This window comes from Cheilinus undulatus, linkage group 4 (genome assembly GCF_018320785.1).
Source record: "Cheilinus undulatus linkage group 4, ASM1832078v1, whole genome shotgun sequence".
NCBI classification, from domain to species: domain Eukaryota; kingdom Metazoa; phylum Chordata; class Actinopteri; order Labriformes; family Labridae; genus Cheilinus; species Cheilinus undulatus.
The window spans coordinates 15609274-15633391 of record NC_054868.1 but is presented as its reverse complement, the minus strand read 5'-3'; the positions used below and the strand labels follow the sequence as shown (position 1 = coordinate 15633391).

The 24118-nt window shown below is 38.2% G+C and overlaps 1 protein-coding gene across 2 annotated transcripts in view; it reads left to right on the top strand.

Annotated features, from left to right (window-relative positions):
• Positions 1 to 24118, top strand: part of grk4 (G protein-coupled receptor kinase 4) — an 82129-nt gene that overhangs the window by 44037 nt on the left and 13974 nt on the right. For both annotated transcript variants that reach the window (XM_041785959.1, XM_041785960.1), the window contains exons 3-9: positions 8994 to 9106; positions 10109 to 10186; positions 13583 to 13683; positions 18454 to 18546; positions 19090 to 19153; positions 19412 to 19552; positions 23849 to 24039. In XM_041785959.1, the coding sequence (XP_041641893.1) occupies positions 8994 to 9106; positions 10109 to 10186; positions 13583 to 13683; positions 18454 to 18546; positions 19090 to 19153; positions 19412 to 19552; positions 23849 to 24039 (781 nt within the window). The remainder of the gene's footprint in view (positions 1 to 8993; positions 9107 to 10108; positions 10187 to 13582; positions 13684 to 18453; positions 18547 to 19089; positions 19154 to 19411; positions 19553 to 23848; positions 24040 to 24118) is intronic.

Genomic DNA, 24118 nt, shown 5'->3' with positions numbered 1-24118 from the left:
TATTTCAGGGCATAAGAGGGGGTCTTCTTTTTGCAAATACAGTGGTGGAAAGCTGACCAGGCTCATGTATTCAAATGATATAGAGCTTCAAATCAGTTTTGACTTAAAACATTTGTGCTCTCACTCTTTTACCCAGCACTTATCAAGTTAACAGTGGTTTCCTTTTAGGCCTGTAAAGCTAAAAATTCTACTACAAGACTAAGACTATGGCCTAAACCTCAGCTGTAAAATTGATCAATAAAATAGGCTGACTAAAGTCGAATAAGTCTAAAGGTAGGAATGATTCAGTCATTTATTTTGACAAACACTGACTCAGGCAGAGACTGAAGAATTCTAGCTGCCTTCATATCCTCATGTTTTATTCTCAAAACTATATGCTCATCTTCATTTTGACTATTTTGGTAGTAATTGATTAACAGAAAGGACATGAAGGACTTTGCAGTATTTGTAATTAGAATAATTAAAGTATTAAAGTAATTAAAGTATTTCAAGTCTTTATTGAACACAGCCATTAAACATTCACAGTGCTGCTGGAAAAAGAAAGTGAACCCTTGGGCTAATGACCCAAAAAAAGCTAATTGGAGTCAGGAGTTGGCACACCTGAAGTCCAATCAATTGAATGAGATTTGAGCAAGGTGTAGAGCTACTGTGACTTATAAAAACACCCAAACTGTTTGAGTTTGCTCTTCTTTTTTTCAGCAGCACTGTGAATTTTTTAATGGCTGTGTTCAATAAAGACATGAAATATTGTAATTTTTTGTGTGGTATTAGGTTAAGCACATTGTGTTTGTCTATACTTGTGACTTAGATGCAGATCAGATGATTAATTAATGCAGTAAACTGGATAATTTCAGAGGGTTCATATACTTTTTTCTTACCACTGTATTTTTGTTTCCTGCCTTTCATTAAAATGTAAACAAATTCTGACAGTGTCAGAAAAATTAGTAAAGACAGAATTGCTGAGTTGACATCACCCTTTTTAAAAATCTGGAATAACATAAAATGCTTTTATCAAACATAAATTAAACATTTCACCATGAAACTACTACTGTCATTTGTTTTTTTGCTGAGTTTGACCCAGAGATCCATGGATGATTTGGGTATTGGATGCCTTGTTTAATGGGCCAGTTAGTTAAGAGAATTTCTTTCAGGAATATTACACAACAGTTTCAATGTTTTTTGTTAAACATGTTTAAGTGTGTCACTTCAAATAGTAACCAGCTGTGCTGTGATTCAGGTCAGGGGATCTGGCACTGCAGTAAAAGTGAATGCAACACTGGCCAGTAGCTAGTGGAAAAAGTATCAGACCATTGCACTTAAGTAAAAGTACAGTAACTCTGGTTAAAATTTACTTGAGTAGAAGTAAAAGTACTGGTCTATAGATCTACCCAAGTAAAAGTAAAAGGTAAGTCATTTAAAATGCATTTAAAGTACTGAGTAGATACTTTTGACACCAAAGGTGCTTTCACAGTGAAATTTCTGTCCTTAATGTCCAATAACAACAAGAAAAATTGGACCTCTAACCAGGTTATTTATTATAAGGTTTGACCTAACCTTAAGTACAATGCAACAGCTGTTTTGGAAAGAAATGTGAAAACATTCTCTTCCTTTGTGCATGTACTGACCGTCATGTGTTGTGAAAGCCAAACAACTGGTGATTTTCATGTTGTTGGCAGAAAGCATGGACATTCTTGTTGTGGCTTTTAGTGTTTTTTTTTTTTGTTTGTTTGTTTTTTTAAGTACTTGATATAAAGTACAATACTTCACTCAAAATATACTTAATTAGAGGTAAAAGTAATGGTTTTAAAAACGACTTTAGAAAGAATAAGTACACAAAAAAGCTACTCAATTCCAGTGATTTGAGTATATGTGATTAGTTACTTTCCACCTCTGCTGGCTACTGGCAGAACCTCTTTTAAATCTTCAAAACGTAGCCTTTTGATGACAAAGACACCGAAGTCTGGAGGATTTCAGATTTCAGTGAATTTTAGCCCAAATATCTTCTAATCTGTTTGTGGGAGATAAATTAATTGAGAAACTATTATGTGAAATAAAGTACTAGGAAAATGTAACCCTTTGGTTTCTCAGAAGCTAAATCCATCTAAACAAGGCTGAGGTCCATTTTTTTTCTTCCAACAAGTGGAAAATGTAGCTATGTTGGATTTGGTTTGTTTATGTTCACACTGCTCAATTTACAAACAAACCAGCTCAAAAACCATAGTCACATGTACTCATAAGCAGTTTCTTTATGTGGCAGATAGTTGACAACCTGTCCTGTCAGGCAGAAAAAAAGTAGATGGAAATCTCAATAGCTAATTGTTTATGTTGATCTATATTGTTGACAATTCTAGGTATTATGACAGATTTTTTATTTTACACATCCTAAAACAGCCCGCTTCTGACCTGATAAAAATCAAAAGAGATAGTAGAATAAACACTCTAAACTACTTCGGACATGTTTGCTGTATGAGCTATCACTGTGAGGTGCATTTCCAAATGAATTGGGTAAAGCTGACATGGTAACCAAAGCTGGCCACAAAAATGTAGTGATTAAAAGATTAAAGGCACTATTAAAGGCAGCTGAGATTTTCCAAAAGTGCTTTTGTTAAACTGCAGAGAAAAGTAAAACAGTGCAAAATATTGTATGTCTACATCCCGGTGTTAGCTCACCAGTGTTCTAACTTTTTGTTTGTGGTTGTAGATGTAAATGGAGAGTGCGAATGAGAAGCACAGAGCTGCATAGAAGAAGGGCATGCTGTATAATAAGCCATGCTGCTTGGAGGACTGATGTGGAAAATTGATTTAATGTTGGTTGTCCTGTAGCTGTCACCACTCAGAACTAGGTTCATCTTATGCATCATTCCTCCTCTGTTCACAAGCACATGTGTGTACATAAATGCGTGTGGCCTGTTTTTGTTTGTATGTTTATCTTGTTTGTATGTATTTGTACTGTCAGCCTGTGATGGAAAATGTCCTGGGCCTTCTTCCTCATTTGGTAGCAGAGGAAATATGACTCAAATGGACGCCATTAGTCCTAATAAGTTGGATTGTGATGTGCAGGGTACACAGTGACACAGAAACACACATGCAAACAAACAATGGAGAGAAACAGACAGACATACAGTTTACTTAAGCAAATATGCAAAATGAAGTGTCTGTTTGATTTTTTTTTTTTTTTTTGGTGGGGGATTTTAGCCTGGTTTTTTTACATTTATGATCTGCAGTTTCAAAGTGGGTTCATAAATGGGACCAGCAAATAAAATTACTGGACATTAGGGGTGTAAAGGTACGTGTATTCGTACCGAACCGATTCTGTAAGGGCCTCTCGGTAAGGTACAGACATGTACCGAACGAATACGTGTGGAGCCAAGCTTATACACAGAAGGAAAACCAGAAAACAACTCACTGTCACACTGTCCTGACAACCACACAACCACAGCAAACGACAGCAACAGCCTAAATATTCCCAGATAAAAGTGTCCTGTTTAGGAGCACTTTGTTTCTCAGTAAAATACAACAGTGGACAAAGACAACAACAATAGCGCTGACACTGTTCTGCAGCTGTGTCGCTAAAGGCACGTCAGCCAGCGGACCAATCAAAACAATTGAAAATGCTTCACTCAAACAAGAACGTCACTGTAAAGAGGAGGAACAGCAAAGTCTTACTAGCGGTTATAAAATTCTTATTCTTTAAGATCGTTTTTATTATAACATTGGTGCTCTAGCTCTGTGAATCAAACTAATTTTACCTTCATATATCAACCTCGAAGGAGGGAGAGACTCCTCTGCAGCTGCGTCCTAGGTAGAGATATCCTCAGATTTCACATGGCTCTAACCTCTTTATCCGCCAAGATGGGCTGTGAAAAGTTCTCCCAAACTTTGTGGTAGGTCCCATTGATTAAAAAAGTAATCCAGCGCTGAAGTCCGTGTTGAAATCGGCAGGAAAGATGCTAATTAGCATGCTTAAGCTAACACACGGTAGTATGATGACGCGTTCAAGTTGGCTGGGAAATTTTTCCGTTTAAAGAATGGGTATAAATATGTCAATATATCAATGAATATAACCTAGTAACCCAAAAATGTATTTATTTAGTAATATTTTTAATCATTGTAGAGCTTTTGGAATGAGGTTACAGCATTATTAATAATATAAATTTAATTTATTCTAATCTTATTTTAGTACAATTTAATATAAAAATTAAAATTACATTTTTTTATTTGCTTCAATACCGTATTGAAAACGTACCGAACGGTGACTTCAAAACCGAGGTACATAACGAACCAAAATTTTTCTGTACCGTTACACCCCTACTGGATATGCATGATACAATAGCTCCTTTTAAAGTAGAGACACATGTCTTTGTTACCCTAATGAAATACTAGAAAATAATTCTAGAAATGCTTGATGGGTCATTCTGTATGTTTTTTCCAAGTGCTAATTTTGTCATTCATACGTTTTGGAAATGATGTGTTACCCTCTGTCTTAGCCATATAAACATGAGTATTTAGTATCTACCATCCCTCAGAATATGAAATAAGCCAAGCTAGTCCTTAGTCAGCTGTCCTCCTATGTCTACAAACTAGGGCTGTCAAAGTTAATGTGTTAATGCGGATTAATCCATCATCATGATTAATCTGATTAAAAATTTTAACGCAATTTACCCATCTACAGCGCAGATTGACTCAAAATCCCTGAAACGTCTCTGGCAACGTATTTCAGGCAGTTTGTCCAAGTAGGGTTACCGTCAAGCATGCCACCGCGCATGCTCAAATGGGCTGTTGATCCGGTAGTGACCAACCAACTCGATATGGAAGACGCTAAACAGTACTTTGGCCCTCTTGATGGGAAATTTGAGTACAAAAAAACCCCAAGACGGAACAGTCAACCAACATAAAGTATTATGCACATTCTGCAGGAAGGAGTTTTCTTTTCACCGGAGCACTTCCAGCTTAAAATACCACATTAATGAGAAGCATACGTTCATCTGGGTTTCTGCTAGCACTTTGACTAACGCGTCGCCAAGCTTGCAAAATGAAACGCGATTAATATAGATTAAAAATGAATGTTATTTAATCATGATCAATCGAAATTAATCCACAGCAACCCTGTGATAATCTGATTCAAAATTTTAATCATTTGACAGCACTACTGAAAACATAAAATCTGAATATGTTTTAAGTCTGTTTTCTGTATGACATTACAATGACCATAATAGAATAGTACCTGCCCCTCATCTCCACTCACAGCCATGGAAATATGTAACTGTACTTGTGTGTGCACAGAGGGAGAGGAGGGGTATAAAGGAGTGTATTTCCATTTACAGAGACACAACAAAACCAAGTGTTCTGAGATGAGCGGTTTAGAGCTGGTATATGCAGAGTGCTCAATCTAGGTTGTAAAAAACGTTGATACTTTTAGATGCCATGGACTCTAACAACAACAACAATACGATATCTGAAATCAGTTATTTCTTACATTTGGAAGCAAAGTAAAGTGCCAAGTTTTGAAGAAAAAGCATATATACATTTATACATCAACCTGAAAACGCTGTCAGTGCAGAGACAGCATGCAGCAACAGCCATCAAATAAGCGTAAGTGTTGGCATCCTGTTGCTAAAACATGCGATGATACAGAGAGATAACATCTAATTTTCTAATTGTTTCACAGCATTTAGGCTCTCGAGAAATAGAAAACACACCAACACCTCTCACAGACATGAAGGAAAATTCAGAATTTAGTTAGATTGATGCAGAAGTGCCTCTTTCTGCCTGCCGTGAGACTCTTTTCGGCCCTCTGTCACAGCCTCTATCCTTGCATTGGCAAAAATTTTTTTTTTTTTAAAGTCTCCTAGGCGTCTGCTAAAGATGCATGTGTCAACATTACTGTCTTTTGCAGATGGAGAGCCGAGGAGAGAGACAGCAATGTCTCCTGCTTTCTTTGACTGAAAATGACTTAAATACAGGTGCAAGAAAAAGTATGTGAACCCTTTAGGATTTCTTGGATTTCTCATAAATTGGTCATAAAATGTGTTGTGATCTTCATCTAAGTCACAACAATAGACAAACACAGTCTGCTTTAATTAATACCGCACAAAAAATGATATGCTCTCGTGTTTTTATTGAACAAGCCATGTAAACATTCACAGTGCAGGGTGGAAAAAGTATGTGAACCCCTAGGCTAATGGCTTCTCCAAAAGCTAATTGGAGCCAGGAGTCAACCAACCTGGAGTCCAATCAATGTGATGAGATTGGATGTGTTGGTTAAAGCTGCCCTGCCCTATAAAAAGCACACACAAGTTTTAAGTTTGCTGTTCTCAACAAGCATTGCCTGATGTGAACCATGCCTCGCACAAAAGAGCTCTCAGAAGACCTACGATCAAGAACTGTTGACTTGCATAAGCTGGAAAGGGTTCCAAAAGTATCTCTGAAAGTCTTGATGTTCATGTGTCCACGGTAAGACAGACTGTCTACAAATGGAGAAAGTTCAGCACTGTTGCTACTCTCCCTAGGCGTGGTCGTCCTGTAAAGATAACTGCATGAGCACAGCGCAGAATGCTCAATGAGGTGAGGACCGATCCTAGAGTGTCAGCTAAAATCTTACAGAAATCTCTGGCACATACTAACATTTGTGTTGACAAATCTACAATTAGTAAAACGTTAAACAAGAATGGAGTTCATGGGAGGACACCACGGAGGAAGCCACTGATGTCCAAACAAAACATTGCTGCACGTTTGAAGTTTGCAAAAGAGCACCTGGATGTTCCACAGCACTACTGGCAAACTATTCTGTGGACAGATGAAACCAAAATTGAGTTGTTTGGAAGGAACACACAACGCTATGTATGGAGAAAAAAGGCACAGCACACCAACATCAAAACCTCATCCCAGCTGTGAAATATGGAGGAGGGGCCATCATGGTTTGGGGCTCCTTTGCTGCCTCAGGGCCTGGACGGATTGCTGTCATTGACAGAAAAATGAATTCCCAAGTTTATCAAGACATTTTGCAGGAAAACTTAAGACCATCCGTCCGCCAACTGAAGCTCAACAGAGGATGGGTGATGCAACAAGAAAACCATCCAATGCATAGAAGTAAATCAGCAACAGAATGGCTTCAACAGAAGAAAATACACCTTCTGGAGTGGCCCAGTCAGAGTCCTGACCTCAATCCGATTGAGATGCTGTGGCATGACCTCAAGAGAGCGATTCACACAAGCCATCCCAAGAATATTGCTGAACTGAAACAGTTTTGTAAAGCGGAATGGTCCAAACTTCCTCCTGACCGTTGTGCAGGGCTGATCTGCAACTACAGAAATGTTTGGTTGAGGTTATTGCTGCCAGAAGAGGGTCAACCAGTTATTAAATCCAAAGGTTCACATACTTTTTCCACCCTGCACTGTGAATGTTTGTATGGTTTGTTCAATAAAAACATGAAAACATATCATTTTTTGTGCGGTACTAGTTTAAGCAGACTGTGTTTGTCTATTGTTGTGACTTAGATGATCATCAGAACACATTTTATGACCAATTTATGCAGAAATCCAAGAAATGCTAAAGGGTTTACATACTTTTTCTTGCAACTGTGTGTGAAACTAGAAATTACAGACAGAACAGATCACTGCAGATGCTTCTTTTGGTTTAGTACCAATTATTCAGAAGGCACATATGTATTTTAGTGGGCTCTAGAATCATGATAACTCTTAACTTGATCCATTTTATATTTTGACCAAAGCACTGCCCAGACGATTAATTTAGACCACACGGGACTGTGCTCAAAGGTGGAAAAGAGGAATGGCATGTCATCTTTAAGTAACAATTTCGTTCTTTGTTGCTCTTAGGGTTGGCAGCTTTTTCTGTAAAAATCAAGAAACAAAATATATTGTCTGTAGGTATGCATGATGTTGGATTTTTGTTGATACTTGATATGCCGATATATCCAACATTATATTAATCAACTCCAATATAGATAGATATTTAAATAAAGTTTGGACCTAAAACTTAAGTCCAGCTTCGCCAAAATCTTGGTTGTAAATATCAGCAGAAATGTTCATATCTGCAGATACTAATAATTAACTTCTGAAAATCACTGCCATAGTGGTGCCAGCAGGCATGAGATGTGCACATTTTTTTTGAAGTGATAATTATGATCAAAATGCAATTCATTGTGAAACCTTACTAAAGTTCCAGGTACAAGTTATTTTGATGTTTACAGGGAATCTTAAATGGCTCTGAATAATGCAGCGACCTGTTGTAAACACAATAAGATATGTTACATTAAGAGGTCAAATATGTGTTGTTCCACACCCTATGTAAGAAGGCTGAGGCTGTCGTTCTACAAGCGCAGGGGTCACATCAATTCCAGGTCTTGGCGCTGTTTGTTTCATGTCTTCCCTTGTCTTCCCCTCTCTCCTCATAATCCCTCTCTCTTCAGCTTTCCTATCTAAATAAGGACAAAAAGCCCCAAAATTATCTTTAAAAATAGTACAAGAAGACAGAGAATCTCTAAAATGTTAGTATCACCAAAAAACACTGCACTACATTGTATTGGGCTTTGTGACTCAACAGGTAGTCGGTTGCCTTGTAATCAGAAAGTTGTGGGTTAAATCCCCAGCTCCTGCAGTCACATGTTAATGTGTCCTTGGGCAAGACACTTAACCAGAATTTGCTCCCACTGCTTCGTCAGTGGTGTGGACGCATTTAAATGGGATTAGCTAATACTGATGGCCATCCTCTGCCATCACAGCATGGAATGAATGGAGTGAATGGGTAGATGTAACCAGCAGAAGAACTTTGAGTAGTCAGATGACTGGAAAAGTAATATTAAAGCTCAAGTCCATTTACCATTTAGAAAGTTTGAGTTTTATCATCAGAAATATTTCAATCTTGTTTTTTTCCTACTCACACTTTAAAACCATGTAACAGACAGCACTGTTAAAATAACTTTTGGTAGTTTAATGCATTCCTCTGCCTGTCTCCCTCTCTCTTCCTGCTATCAGAGAGGGACTACACCAGCCTATGCGAGAAGCAGCCGATAGGACGGCTGTTATTCCGTCAGTACTGTGACACCAGGCCAGAGCTGAAACGCTGCATCGAGTTTATGGATGCTGTGGTAAGACTTCAAATGGTCCTTTAGCTTTCACTCTGCCTTGCTTTTACTCTTTTCATTGCCCCAATCTCTCTCTTCTGATCTATTCCTCTGATTTTTTATTCTGGCCTGAATCTGACATTTTAGTGCAAGGATCACAAAAATACTTGGAATGCTTGGTGCTTTGCCTGCTCTTGGAAGCTGCATGGGGTGGAGGTTGGTTTGGTGGTAAAGGGTGATTAGCAACTTAGACAGGCTGCAGGTAACCCCTCTATTTCTTCTTTGCACTCCTGTGGGGTCAAGTCCACAACAGCGGCTTGTCACCAGTATGAGCAGGTACAACTGGCCGCTCAAGCTTAGTCTGTACACAAGTCCCAGATAGACCTCAGTAGATATGCATAACACGCATATGCTTGTACATGCTTGTTAAGAACTTAGTGTTTTCTCAGCTAAGACAGCAAGCATGTGGATGAGCATAATCTGAGTGACTTATATTTACACTGATTGTCAGAAAGTAAGAATGAGCAATAGTTCAGTGCTGAATATGTGCCATCTTAGTGAAGATACTGTATCCTGCATTGATGGAGATGTGTTTTTGCTTATTTAGTCCCATTCCTACCTGCCGAGCTATTTTAAACAAACACACAACGGGTAGCACTCAGACCATCTCAACCCTGCACGCATATTTGACTAAAAACAATCTGGGGTAAAAACTGAGGACTCATCATAAGAGTTAATAGATGGTAATAGCCCAAGCACAGAGATGGACATTTTTTGCCACTTTGTTCCCTTTAATAGCTTTAAGGTTTTATCACCAGTAAAATCTCTGTATTTTTCTGTGGTCCTGCACTAATTAAATTTCTTTGTCTTTGTTGTTATTCATTTACCCCTCTACTCATATCTCTGTCTCTTCACTGTGTCTGAATCTGTCTCCTTCTTCTGGAGCCAGTCTCTCTCTGACCTTATATTGAAGATGGCTGAAAAAGTACTGGTGCAGTTGTTCACACTTCTGTTCTTCTCTAACAGGCCATGTACCAGCTAGCCCCTGATGAGAAGAGGAGGGACTGTGGACTGAATGTATTAGACACATACTTTAATAATGGGGTATGACACACTCAAGCTTAATGTGTAACAGTGCCGGAAGATATAGACACCAGATAATACTCTGAAATCATTTTAAATCTTCCTTTTTTTGCATCACTGAAATAAGTAATATTATCAAGTACATTTAAACAACCTCCGTTTTTTTTAATTTATTTATTTCAAATCTACATACTCTGTTTGCTAATAATATTTCACGTACAGGATGCAGTGGACTGTCTAAGTGCAAGGTTTAATTAAAATTTTATAAACCAGGGGCGCGCCGGTAGTCAAGTGGTTAAGGCGCGCACCATGTATGCAGGCAACCTGGGTTTGAATCCGGCCCTTGGCACTATTTCCTGCATGTCTCTCCCCGCTTTCTTCCCTGTTTCCGACTCTATCCACTGTCCTTTCTCTAATAAAGGCACGAAAAGCCCAAAAATAAATCTTAAAAAAAAAAAAAGGAATAAACCAAAAGAATATGGCTAAACGAACACTGACCTTGGGAGGGTTGTTAGAGTAAATTAGTAGTACATTATTTGCCTATATAATGCAGTTTTGTCATTGTCCCTTTTTGAAAACTGTAGTATAGCCCTTTTTTTCCCCCACGAAATTCTGTTTGTCTTTATCTTGGTTGGGATAACCAGTCAAAACTGAAGATAAGTGAAAGTGTTCTCTCTTCAATTCTCCAAACGCCATAATAATGCATTTTGAAATTGCAATTTTAATGCACTTCTTCTCCAGTTTTTCAATATAATCAGGAATAAATCAGCAATTTATCCATTTAGCATATTTATGTGAAATGTGGGCATAGCTTTCGTTCCCTTATGTCAGATCAGGACTTGGCTTGGTAACAATATGTTAATCCTGATTATTAGAGCAGTTTTGAAATAAAGTATGTAAATGTCATCTGTTATACCCCAAATGGGATATTATTATTATTCCTCCACCTACTTTAAGAGAAGACAAAATGAAGAAATTGCCCTGATAATCGGATGGGAATTTATTAGATTTTATTGATATTGATGTCATTATCGATTCTTCTTGTTGATTCAATCCTTTATTGATTCCCTTATCGATTACTTCCTTTAAAATTTTATTTTGGAAAAAGTAGACTATATAGGTATTTACTGTAACAACTCAAATTGTATTGAGTCTCTTTCTATCTTAACACAGAACAATATTTATGCCACCTTTAGTGAGAGTCATTGACAAGCACACTTCAATTACTGGTTAAAATAAACAGTTTTGATAACTAAGATTTTTAAAATCCAATGTTTGGGACAACATGCTCAATTATACAAAAATTCTCCTTTTTGTTGGAAATGTCTCAATAAACACAAAATGCTCTCTGGATCTTCAGTCTCTCTCCTTGAATTACAATGTTACAATGTCATTTAGCAGATTAGCAATTAGAATACAATACCACTGTAACCTGACACGTCAGATGGATTTGTTTCACACATCCACCTGGAAACCTTCCATACGGTGTTTGGGAAAGGGCAGAGCCTTTGAATAAAAAACTTTGAGGGTGATTGGATGAACGTTCCGTCTGTCCCATCTTTATGGGCCCATCAGAACAACAAAACACGTGACGTCAAAGCCCCAAGCCGAGGTGCGCCGCTACCGAAGAGTGAACTCTATAGATAGCTGCATAACGCAAACCATGGCGACTGTAGACATGTCAGTATACGACTTTTGTTGTTTTTGAAAAGACAACAATTCACTGCTGTTCTTGGTTCTTCTTTTAACAAAGAAATGTCGTCAACTTCTGATAAAACTGGCGCTTTAGCAGCATCCATGCTAATGTCTTCTGCTATAATTACACCAGCTTCTTCCCACTGCTTGCATTCGTCACGACTCTGCTGCGCCCAAAAGAACTGCCCCTCATTACTGATTGGTCCTGTCACTTGCTAACTGAGCCCAAACAGTTCAGATGGGAGCTTTGCAAGATGGATTTGCCAGTAAGAAACATGGAAATGGGTGAATCAATCTGCTTTGCGAGGTAAATACTACTGCTCATTTTCTTAAAAGAGAAAACCTTCAAGTCTGTTTATCCTAAATCAATGGACATATAAAAAAAAAATTCAAGTCTTGTACAAAATTTACAGTTCTTATGCAAATAGATGTATGCCTTGCATGAAAGCAATGCTCGACACGTTGCACGTTGTGCTGTTCATGTAATTTTTTTAAAATGAAGCCATGCTTTCAATCGCTTTAGCCTGTTTTTGTGACTGCAGGCCACATTTACTTCCCGACTTCTCTGTTCCTGTTTGCTTTGCTGACTGTCTCTTGCAAGACTGTGTTTGTCAAGACATGTGAAAGTAAGGCATTGATAAGGCAATCTCTGAAATTAAATGTTAATGATGTAAATGGATTGAACCAAATAGAACGGTTCTCGATTCCCATCCCTACCCAATAAAGTAGACTGGTATATTTTGCCAACTTGATTCATTTCATATCAGTATGCATAGTAATTGGACAATCACATTTTGTTTAAGGAGTTGGGACACGACTTTATGTACTTCAAATTTGAACCAAGTCAGAATGATAACATTTCTCTCTTTAGTTTGTGGGTTTTTCTGATATTTTTATTTCACCAGCCAGTTCCTCTTTAAATGTCTGAATAATATTAATGTTCATGGTCCTCTCTTCAGTTCCATTCATCTCAAATTCAAGAATCAAGAATGACTAATATCAAGAACTACTAGACTTTAAAAAAATCCCACCCCTGATGCAGGCTGGTGACCAGTCCAGGGTGTACCTCTTGCCCAGTGACAGCTGGGATAGGCTTCAGCCCCCCCGGTTGCAGGGGGCCTGGACACAAATTCACCTTTGTCTGATTATTAGTACTGTGAACAGAGAAACAACCACTGCTGGTGCTAAGTCACTTTGGTAAGTCATTAGGAGAAACGTGTTTTTGCTATTATTGTTACTACATGGTTATTCGTGGCTATAGTAGATTCCCCAAGAAAACATTGGAGAAAGACATGGCTGCTGAACATCCACTGTACCTTTTAGTGAAATGTGTTCAATTGGAAAAAAAGTTTAAAGTACATAAGAGTCAAAGTAATGTTTTTCCTAAAAGTAAAAAACAAAAGTGAAGTATACATAAAGGGTACATTCGTTGTTTTTATTTTTTACTGGACCTTGTAAGAGTTGACAGTGCTTACAGCTCCCTCTAATGTTTGCTTTGAACCTGACCAAACAGGTGGCGGGGGCACCTGACATGCCCAGCTAAGCAGACTTGGGATGGTCTGCAAGCAGAAAAGGCCAAGTGTACTGATAACCTTGTAATCTTTCTAAGCCCTGACAATCTATAGCTATACTACACCATCATCAATCTGTTTCTGAGTCCCTCTGTCTGCTTTCCTGTGTCACTCTCACTGTCATCCTCTATCTCTCTCTGCAACCCCAAAGTCGGCAGCCCATCTGCCAGACATACCCCAGGATGTGGTGGCAGGGTGTCGGGAGAGGCTGGAACAGAGTCCATGCAAGGAACTCTTCAATGACTGCACAAAGTAAGTTACTGTCTTCTACACACATCTGATATGCTTGAGCTTTTTCACTTTACTGACTATGATCTGAGCTGCAGCTTTATAACAATGCCAGTCTTTGAAATAAATAAAAGATTTTGTGTTTTGTGTCTCAGTCAGACCTTCAGACAGTGTGTGTGTGTGTGTGTGTGTGTGTGTGTGTGTGTGTGTGTTTTTAGTGTTTGGACTAGTCCACCCTGTCACTAGTGATGATGAGGCAGCTGGCATCTGCAACACAGTTCACACACGTGCACACACACAGTGTACACACACACAGACTTGCAAAAACATGGATGGTGGAGGGAATGAAAGCACTGGGCAAAGAGAGCATCCGGATAGCTGGCATGAAACAAGAGCCAGCTCAGTGTTCAATGTACACACACAAAAACACACTCTCTTAAAAACACTGATATACACACAAACACACACACAAACAAACCCCTGCAGGTATTCCTTCTTCCTGCACTGAGAGCCAGGAGAAGCAAACAGACTGGGGTTTATTAGTCTGAATGTACTTCTTAATGCACAGACACTCCAACACATGCTCACACCTCCATGTAACTTTTATATTAGCCAAGTGACTTATGGTAGCAATGTTGTAAAAGTACACATCAGTCATTTCCTACAATACAATGGTACGATCTTAAGTTATCCAATAAAAAAGCAGCTCCTGGCAGGGTTTCAATGAAAGCAGCAAGGCCATCACTCTGATATCTCTCCATTAGTGCATGTCCATGGGGATCCTGTTTGTGCATGTGTATTTGCATGTAATTCAGTTTATGTGTGTGTAGCATGTTCAACAATAGAGTGTAAACAGAAAATTTCCCTTCAGGGGTTAATAAAGTAAGACTTCTTTTTCTTCTTAAGTTCATCAAAGAAGTGCGAGATCTATAGGAAGCACAGCATGAGGATTAAGTTAGAAAACATATAGTGTCATGAAAAAAGAATTAAACCTAGGAATCAGGAAATCTGAGAAGAAATGAATAAGAGATGGAAAGAACAACAGAGTACACACACACAATTACAAGGGCACGTGTTTGTGTTACAGAAGAGTTGTAGCAGCAGAATGCTGTTCTCCTGTTTTATTTTAGTCATCTTTCCGCTATAATAGCTACTTATATTATGTTGTGGAGCTGGCATTTTTGTGATTACATTACTCTAATGTGCAATTCTGACTTAACGATCTTTCTTTTTTTTGTCATAATGAAAGCTTTTGGAAAAGGAGCCACGGTGCTGTAGTGAAATGTGACTTCTGGCATAGCCACACATACGTAATTAAAGAAATTTACTGGCTACCTCTGCTGCAGTAGAACATGGAGTTATAACATAACAAGACAAAAGCATGGCATTAAAACAAGGGTCATGTTTTTTGTGTGTATAGCTAGTTTTGACAAAGGTCAATGTTTTGATTTTGCTCTTCTTTACCTTTCCTCTGCCTCCTGGGCTCCTTCCATGTAACAAAAGCCATATTATAGCTGTGTTTATTTCTGCTCCCAGTGGTGTCTGTCTGAGGCTGGCCTCCAAGCTAGGCTCCTTCCTTTTAGAAGCCCTTTTCTAGAAGTTAGCAGTTTTGTCTTTTTAGAATAAATGAACATAATTGGCCTGAACAGTAGACATGGATATGAAACTGAGCGGAGAAATGTAGTCATTGAGGCTATGGTTAGGTTACAGATATGTAACAGATATTAGTATGGAAAAAATAGTGTACCCTGAGTACACTTGAGTCATAACATGGTGTTGTATTAAATATGGAAACATGTGTAACAGTGCTTTCAATAGTTTGAATTAAACTTTTTGTACATGCATTTAGAGCCAGTGTGAGCTCAGGGACACCGAGGATATTGATAGACCAGGTAGGATCTGAGCTGCTATTGTGAAGAATCTGTTGACATTCATCTCCAGTTCACAGCAGTTTGGTCTAATGATGTTGTAATTCAGTTTTATTTTACACAGCAGAGTGTGGAAATGCTCATCTTTCAAGCGTACTGCCTGGATCAGTCAACCCAGAGCTGCTTGCAATGAAAAACAGCTTTCCTTATACTCTTCACTGTTGTTAGCATGAAAAAGAAACATTCATCACACTAGTGTAAGCATTATCTCAGCTATGGTACAGAAGATCAGTTAAACTCTTTAAAGCTTTGCCTTCATCACAATTTGCTATGCACATGTAACTGTTGGTTATGCACATTGTTTTCTTATTATGAACCTGACTTGGTTTAAAACATCTCTGTGTTGTACAACTACATCAACACAGAGAAAACTATTGTAAAAGCAGTGAAATAAGAGACAAAGAAAGCCTGGCAGGGTCATGTCGAAGAGTCCTGCTCATTAAAGTGACTTACGTTGATGTATGATCAGGAAATGATAAGGATGTGAACTAAAATTACCCCTTCTGTCACCAGAGAGCTTTATATTTGTGTCATAAAACATGTTTTAAAACAAAGAGTGAAATGTATTGGCACATCTCTGACTTAATTACTAATTTATTTTAATACCGTAATTCTCTGGCCACTCTTGTGAATCTCTTGACTGAACTGCAAAAGCTTGTGTTGGTTGGTGACCTTAACTGTGACTGGCTTTCACCAGCTTCTGATGCATTTAGGCACAGTGTGACACCTTAAACCTCACACAGCTAATTAATTCACTGAGACAAGTCCAAACTTAAATTCTTTAAATAAACCAGCACTCATTGATTTAGCTCTAACAAACATGCCTTGTAAATGTGTTTCCCCTGGTGTCTTTCCTAATGATATCACTGATCACTGTGTTGTAGCTGTTGTGCATGACACAAGGATATTTAAAGGTATGCCTTGTTTTATTGAAAAATAAACATGAAAAGGTTTGTTGAACAGGCTTTCTTACACATGTATCACTTTAAGTGGGGTAGAATCACACTTTTTGATTATGTCAAACTTGCCTGAAATTATTTCCTTGAATCCTTCATTAAAATTGTAAATAGACAAGCCCCTTTTCATAAATGTAGAATCAAAGGATGTAACAATCCTTGGTTTACCAGTGAGATGTCTAATCTGATGCATGAGCATATCTTGGTCTGGGTCAGAGTGAGAAAGATGGGAAGAGTCTGACTGGCTGCATTTCAGACAGCTCAGGAACAAATGTACATCTCTAATCCAAGATTAAAAAGCTGAATTTTATCTGTCTACAACCAGGAGCGTGTGGTGGGGTTTCAGTCAGGGCCAGCAGTAACCAGTTCCGGACTACCTTTCCTCTCTTTTGATCTTGAAGGATGGATCACACAACCTGCATTCGTTTGACTTTGTGCAATTTGTTGTTCCCAAAATCCGAACTGAGTTTGGCTCTTAGGTTTTCTGCACCATTTGCTTGGAATAATCTGCAGAGTGGATTTTAAACTGCAAAACCTGGTGTCTTTGAATATTTTAAAATCTTTTGTGACAACTCTTGAAACTGAACTTTATTTATGCCACCATTTTAGCTGGTGTTTTATTATTGCTGGGCCTATTGTTTATTGTGAACTGTGCGAGTTTCAGTGCGTTTGATATTTGAAACTGTATTGCTGCCATTCTTGGTCAGGTCTCCCTCGAAAAAGAGATCTTTGATCTTAATGGCACTAACCAGGTTAAATAGAAGTTAAATAAAAATAAAAAAGTTTTCACTGCTACATAGTCCAGTGTTGGTGTGCTTTACACCACTCCATCTGAAACTTGGCAGTGGACTTGGTATGTGAGGCTTGCAGGCAGCTGCTCAGCCATGGAAACCCATTCCATGAAGCTCTTGCCACAGTTTTTGTGCTTACATTAGTGCCAGTGGGAGGTCTTGGATCAGCCAAGCGTTGATGACTTTTACGCACCTTAGATTTAGCCAACCACCTTAGCAGTTGTTGACTGGGTACACTGGGCTTTAAACCAGTAGGCTACCTGTGCCCCAAACCTATTTGCTCTGATTTTACATGATCCTCTGCTTCATGCGATATTTTTCTGTTGTTCCTAAACACTTTCACTCTCTAATAATATCACTTTCAATGGACTATGAAATAACCAACAAGGCTGACAAGTTTTATTGCAAAGGTGACATCCTATTACAATACCACTCCCTAAGTCACTGAGCTCTTCAGAATGATCTATTTTGTATCACAAATGATTGCAAATGGAGACTACATGGCTAGGTGCTTGATTTTATACACCTGTGGCAATGGGTCTGATTGAAACACCTGAATTCAATAATCAACAGGTGAGATCAAATACTTTTGTCCATTTAGTGTATATGATGTTATCAAATGTATTTAGAAGACTCATATTAGCATTCACATGTGTGGTGAGGTGAGATTGAATTTTTCCGGTCAGCTTACTGCACAGCAGTTTCCCTCGTGTTCCCTGTTTCCTGTTGAAGTTGGTAGGAAATGTTTCTGTTCAAAGGCGTTTCAAAACTTTCAAGGTGGAGTACTTGTACTCATTTTTTCCCCATCTTTCCACTTAGAGCTGCTTTGAACCATAACACAGCTGGCAATGCCTAAACAGACATGCACACGGGACATAAATATACACAGAGCACACATAGAGCATCTCAGTTAAAGAAGATGTGTGTTTTTAGTTTTTCTGAAGATTAAAAGACCTTTTTGGAAAGTGCAAGCTAGATATTTGTTTGTCTTTCTGTATGATTTGGAAACTTGTTCTTTATTTCTTGGGACGTAAACTGTTATCCTCATTTCTTTAGTATTAAATGATCAGCAACCCTCTTTCTTACTCCCTCCTTCTATTTTTCCCTACCTCTTTACAGGATAGTTCGTGATTATCTGAGCGGAACTCCATTTACCTCCTACCAGGAGTCCATGTACTTCTCTCGCTTCCTGCAGTGGAAATGGTTGGAGAGGTGGGTAGACACTGCACATTATGTTAACACTTGGTAAAGAGAAATGTAAACCACTAATTTTTTATATGAAAATATCTTGACCCTCTACAGATTGACTTTATAAGGTTACATAATTTATTCCACTTCTTTGTCTGATTTAAACATCAAATTATGTCTTTTAAACTCTCAACACATGCTTAAGACAGTTAAGTATTTCATGTATTAATACAATAAGGATATTAATGATATTTTTAGTTAAGAAACAACCAAATAAATGCTTCTACCAAAACAAAAAAGAAGAAATGGCCAGACAAACTGTTGAGTCTGTACAAAATTGTAGTAGAGAGTTCTACCAATCTGTGTGCGTAATTGATGATTTGGTTATTGTGTAACTGAGGCAGGATGGAAAAGCAGTCATCCGACTGGATTCATAACATATTACAGTATTGCTGTTTTTGCAACATTGCAGTCTTAGGAAATTGCATGAAGTATAAGCTATTTAGTGATTCCTGTCTGTCTTTTTTCTCTTTTTTTCTTTTTCTCTGACATCTTCAATCCCTGCAGGCAACCAGTAACCAAAAATACCTTCAGACATTATAGAGTACTAGGAAAAGGTGGATTTGGTGAGGTGAGTGTCACTGGAATGAAGAAGAAAGTTGAGTAATAGATAAATGCAGTATGTGTATATCAATGACGTATTCAGGTTAGTAGTGAAAATTCAAATAAATAGACATTTGAAGTCAATGCAAAGATTTCATGTCCCCATTAAAAAGTTGATGAGTGTAGATATCTGTGAGTTGACACAATTTATTCAAATAGTTATACAATTTAATTATGTTTTTAATGTGCTTGCCTGTGATCATGTTTTCTTGGTTCTCCTTCCTAGGTTTGTGCCTGCCAAGTACGTGCCACCGGTAAGATGTACGCCTGTAAAAAGCTGGAAAAGAAACGAGTGAAGAAAAGAAAAGGTGAAGCAATGGCACTAAACGAAAAACGCATTTTAGAAAAAGTTAACAGTAGTTTTGTAGTAAGTACTACCCTTTTCTTATTCAACCTTTCAAAGAAATTTTACCTGTTTTGTCTGTACGTATGCATGTGTAAGAGTGCATGTGTACTGTATGTATGAGCATTTTTTGTCAAAGCTTCTCAATCTTACAAATGATTTCAAAAGTGTGTGTTTTTGAAGGCTGTTGATCAGCTGTTTAGGAAAGTTGCTATGACCTGAGATGTGCTCGTTTCATGATGGCTTCACCAGGTTGACAAGCTTTTGAGTGACAGTGGAAAGAAGTTAATAGTATGGACAGACTAAATGGAAACAAGTTGGGTAGTAACCTTGTTATCTTTGCTATTGGCAACTCAGCTATCCATCAGCAATCAGAGCCAAATCTGAATTCATTTAGGTAAAACCTCTGCTATTTTGCCATATCAAACATGTGAAATAGATTTCATCCAATCATAATCTGTGAATGTGTTCTTGAATTTGTTCTTTGGCTGCCATATGATTTTTATTATGTTTGATATAGTCCAAATGCTTTGATATGAATTTATAGAAATCCAATCAAATGTTTGTGTGCTGTCAGAAAGGTTAGGTTCATAGACTGTGTGTAAATCAAACACCTTCACACCTGCTTTGATCACTGATTCTGTCTGATTTTAGCTGTCCTTTTGCTCATGCCTAAATGCAGTGATGGGTGTCTTACCTATAATCCTCCCTACATCCAGCAAGCAAAAATCTACACCAAGCATTTTATAAAGTATTGGATGAACTGTGAAATTTTAGATTTGGCCTTAATATTTAACAAAGTGTGTAAATATTCAAATATTATTTTTTTAAAACAATTAAACTGGAGACTCTTAGTTACTTTGACTATATGGTATGTAGATAGATAGATGGAGTCTCAGAGAGATAGTAAGTTTTTATTTAAAGCTGTAATGCCAGACTGTATACTTTTCATTTCCTTTTTTTCATTTCTTTTGTGCTGCCAAATTACTTAACTGAATTTATGGTTGACAGACCTTTAAAAAGTACGACTGAAGTTTACAGGAAGTTGATGTAGAGTGGAAATACCAGGGATGTCTGTGGTCATATATTAAACATCAGAAATAGCTGTCTAAATAACCTTAAATACCGTCTTGTGTAGCATTCCTCTAAAAGTAACATTTCAAGATTACTACCATTTAAAAGTAACTCATAAGTAACTCAGGAACTTTGCTTCAAACTGAGAAAAGTAATAAGTTAGATCACTCTGCATCCTAATAACAGGAACAACGGTCATGATTTAACCTTATAGCTTTTATTGTGCTAACAGTTCGACTATAAACTGAAAGGAGGAAAACAGTATGTGACAGGCTGTGTCAGTGATCACGATACAACACAGGCTTTTAAACTGACGTTTCGCCATGATATTACTCTTGTCTTTTTCGTCCAGTTAAAGGCTTTCCCCTCTGCCATCTTGCAATTGAATTAGCTAGCAGCACATGCAGACAGCAAACAGCTGTATATTTACCTTCTGCTGGCATGCAGCCACTGACAGAAAAATAAGTCAAAGAGTAACCATATGAATTTATCTGGGATTTTCTTTTTCCTTTTTTGTGCAACATAAAAAGGAAAGGATAGTATACCTTTTTCTCACAAATGGAATCTTTATATGAAAAAAGTTACTATATAATGAATAGCTGGAACTGTAAAGCTAATGTGTTCATTTGGGCACTCCATCCATCCATCCATCTATCCATTTTCTCCACCACTTATCCTGCTGGGGGTCCCTGGGGAGCTGGAGCCTTTCCCAGCTGTCATTGGGCGAGAGGCAGGGTACACCCTGAACTGGTCACCAGTCAATCACAGGGCTTACTTGTGGAGACAGACAACCGGGAACACTCAGATTCACACCTAGGCCAATTTAGAGTCACCAATTAACCTAACCTATTTAGGGTACTCATTACATCAAAAAAGTAATCTTACTACGCTAATGGACCACTTTGTCATGTGTTACACTCAACACTGCTTTAATGTGTAACCTTTATTTTTGTTTTTAATGCCAGTGTGAAATTCACCTTAAAGAACAAAATGACATTAAAACACTACTTCAAATCAAACTTTCAACTGATGAAAAAAAGAGATAAAAGATTAAAAGCAAAGAATTTTCTGTGCTCCCATTCTGAAAATGTCACATACTGTACATGTTCATGGTTTTGTCTTTATTCTGTTTTGATTATTCTGCTATTCTCACTAGTTTTATATTATAATGAAAATGTCTGCATTTAAATACTGCTTGACTGTGCATGTTGAAATCCAGTGCAACTGGAAAAGTAGTTTTGAGGGCCGATACTTTTATTTCACCTAAGAGTGCACACAGAAAAAGCTGAGGTGTTAAAGTGTGAAACAAAAGCTAGCTCTGGATGTGTGTTTTGTTTCCCAAAAAAACAAAGCATGTGTAATGATATCTGTGGGTGTTCAAACTCGCATACATACGCATGCACACACACACACACAAACACACACAGAGGCTGGAGGCTGGAGTTGCTTGTTTCAGAACCACAGACCTGCAGTTTCTGTCACCTGGGATTGACACATGATGGGTCGGGTGTGTGTGTGTATGTGTGTGTGGGGGTGTGTGTGTGTGTGTGTGTGTGTGTGTGTGTGTCGGGGGTAGTCTGTGCTGCAGGCAGAACTGATGACTCTTCATGTGCCTCTCTACCTATGAGAGCAGCTCTGTTGCCTAGCAACTCTGACCAAACAGCAGTAGTAAGGAGAAGAGTCAAGTGCTCTCTTATACCCCTCATTTTTCTCTTTCTCGCCTTTCTTCTCTACCATTTTTGATGAGTGCATCACACTATTATTTCAGACATACTGCTGTCTTAGTGTATGTTTAACTTATAACTCATCCACATATACAGTGTGTGGGTGTGTTATGCGTGTGAGACACAGTGCAGTGTCACCTTGTCTCCAGTTGGTGGGACTCCCTAACTATTCCTCCCCTGTTGTAAGTCTTCAGAAAGCCTACATTTCTTTTGGTTGATTGGCCAAAACTGATAACACATGATTCAATTTTATGTATAGGCTTTCCTTTTCCTACCTCAACACAGTGAATGAAAGTAAGTAACAGCCAACAATGAAAACCATATACCAGTGAAAAATAATGGTAATAATAGGTTGACGTTTCCTATAAAATAGATACGAATCTGGAAAATCTTTTTGAAACTGTTCAGCATTTTTATGTAAAAATGAGTTAAAATGTGTTTATCAACTTTCTCTCTCTCTCTCCCTATCCCTATGTATCTTCCATGTACTCTTAATTCATCTGATCTAGCTAACCCCACGGTATGCTTAGATATCAAGATTTTGTGGGGCTTATGAAGGGAAGGACTTCGGATCACTCAATAATTTAGATAGCCTACAGATTGACTGTTTATCCAACCTCTAATCAGCTGTGTATTCCTCTTGCTTTCTTTCTTCTTTTTCTTTTATCATCCACTGATTTCTCTTTCTATCTCTCTGTTCATAATCTGCAGCTGTCCGTCTGTCTGAATGGAGCACTTGTAATGCAATTACACAATAGAAGCACATAGTGGGCTAATTAAACAATAGCTCTACCATCTCAAAGAGAACATGCATTCTCTTATTAAAAGCCATTTTTAGATAAGTTACTTTAGTTTTAAACTTCCAACTGAGAAAGAAACATTAGACATGATAGAATTGTTTTTTCTTTTGACATCTTTTCTCCTGCTCTCACCTACAGAAGCATGCAAGCATGCATGCTCACTAGTAGGAGGCAGGACTGAGAAGTGGGCTTTGCCTGACCCAGATCACATGTCAACGGATCTGACATTCATATTTCATTAAACATATATGATTTTGGGCTAGGGTTTGTGCAAAAAAAACATTTTTTTAAGGGCACTGTCTTAGTTAGGGGCAGACATGCTCAAGCCATGAGGATGCATTTTGTTAATGTGGCTGCCTTACTATAGTGCTTTGTGGAAAACACTGGAAGTCTTTTTAAGAGAGCTGTATGCATTACAGAACAGCTTGAACACAACACTAGTGTAAAGATAGATGATGTGATTGTTGGGGATGGCAAGCGGTGAAGCACAAAGGGGAAAAGAAACTTCTGGTTTTCCCTATCTGTGATGCATCTTTGTTTCTCTTTATATACATTCCAGACATTCCATGTGGTTTAACTGATGATAATTTGGGGAATTAAACCAAATAAATCATGCTCATCTTGCTACCTTGTCTCTTACTACTGCTCCCCTTTCTCTTCCCCCTCCCTCTTTTGAACTTGTCCCTCACCCCCTTGTTTCCCAAATTTTCCTCCCTCTTCAGGTTAGTCTAGCTTATGCCTATGAGACCAAGGATGCGCTGTGCCTGGTGTTGACCATAATGAATGGCGGTGACCTTAAGTTTCACATCTATAACATGGGCAATTCGGGATTTGATGAGCAGAGGGCCATCTTCTATGCTGCTGAAATCTGCTGTGGCCTTGAGGACCTGCACCGTGAGAGGATAGTCTACAGGTTAGGTCAATGGGGGATCAAAATTAGTTTTGTGCAGGTGTTCATGGGGAAAAAAGATTTTAGAATTTACTGGCTTGTA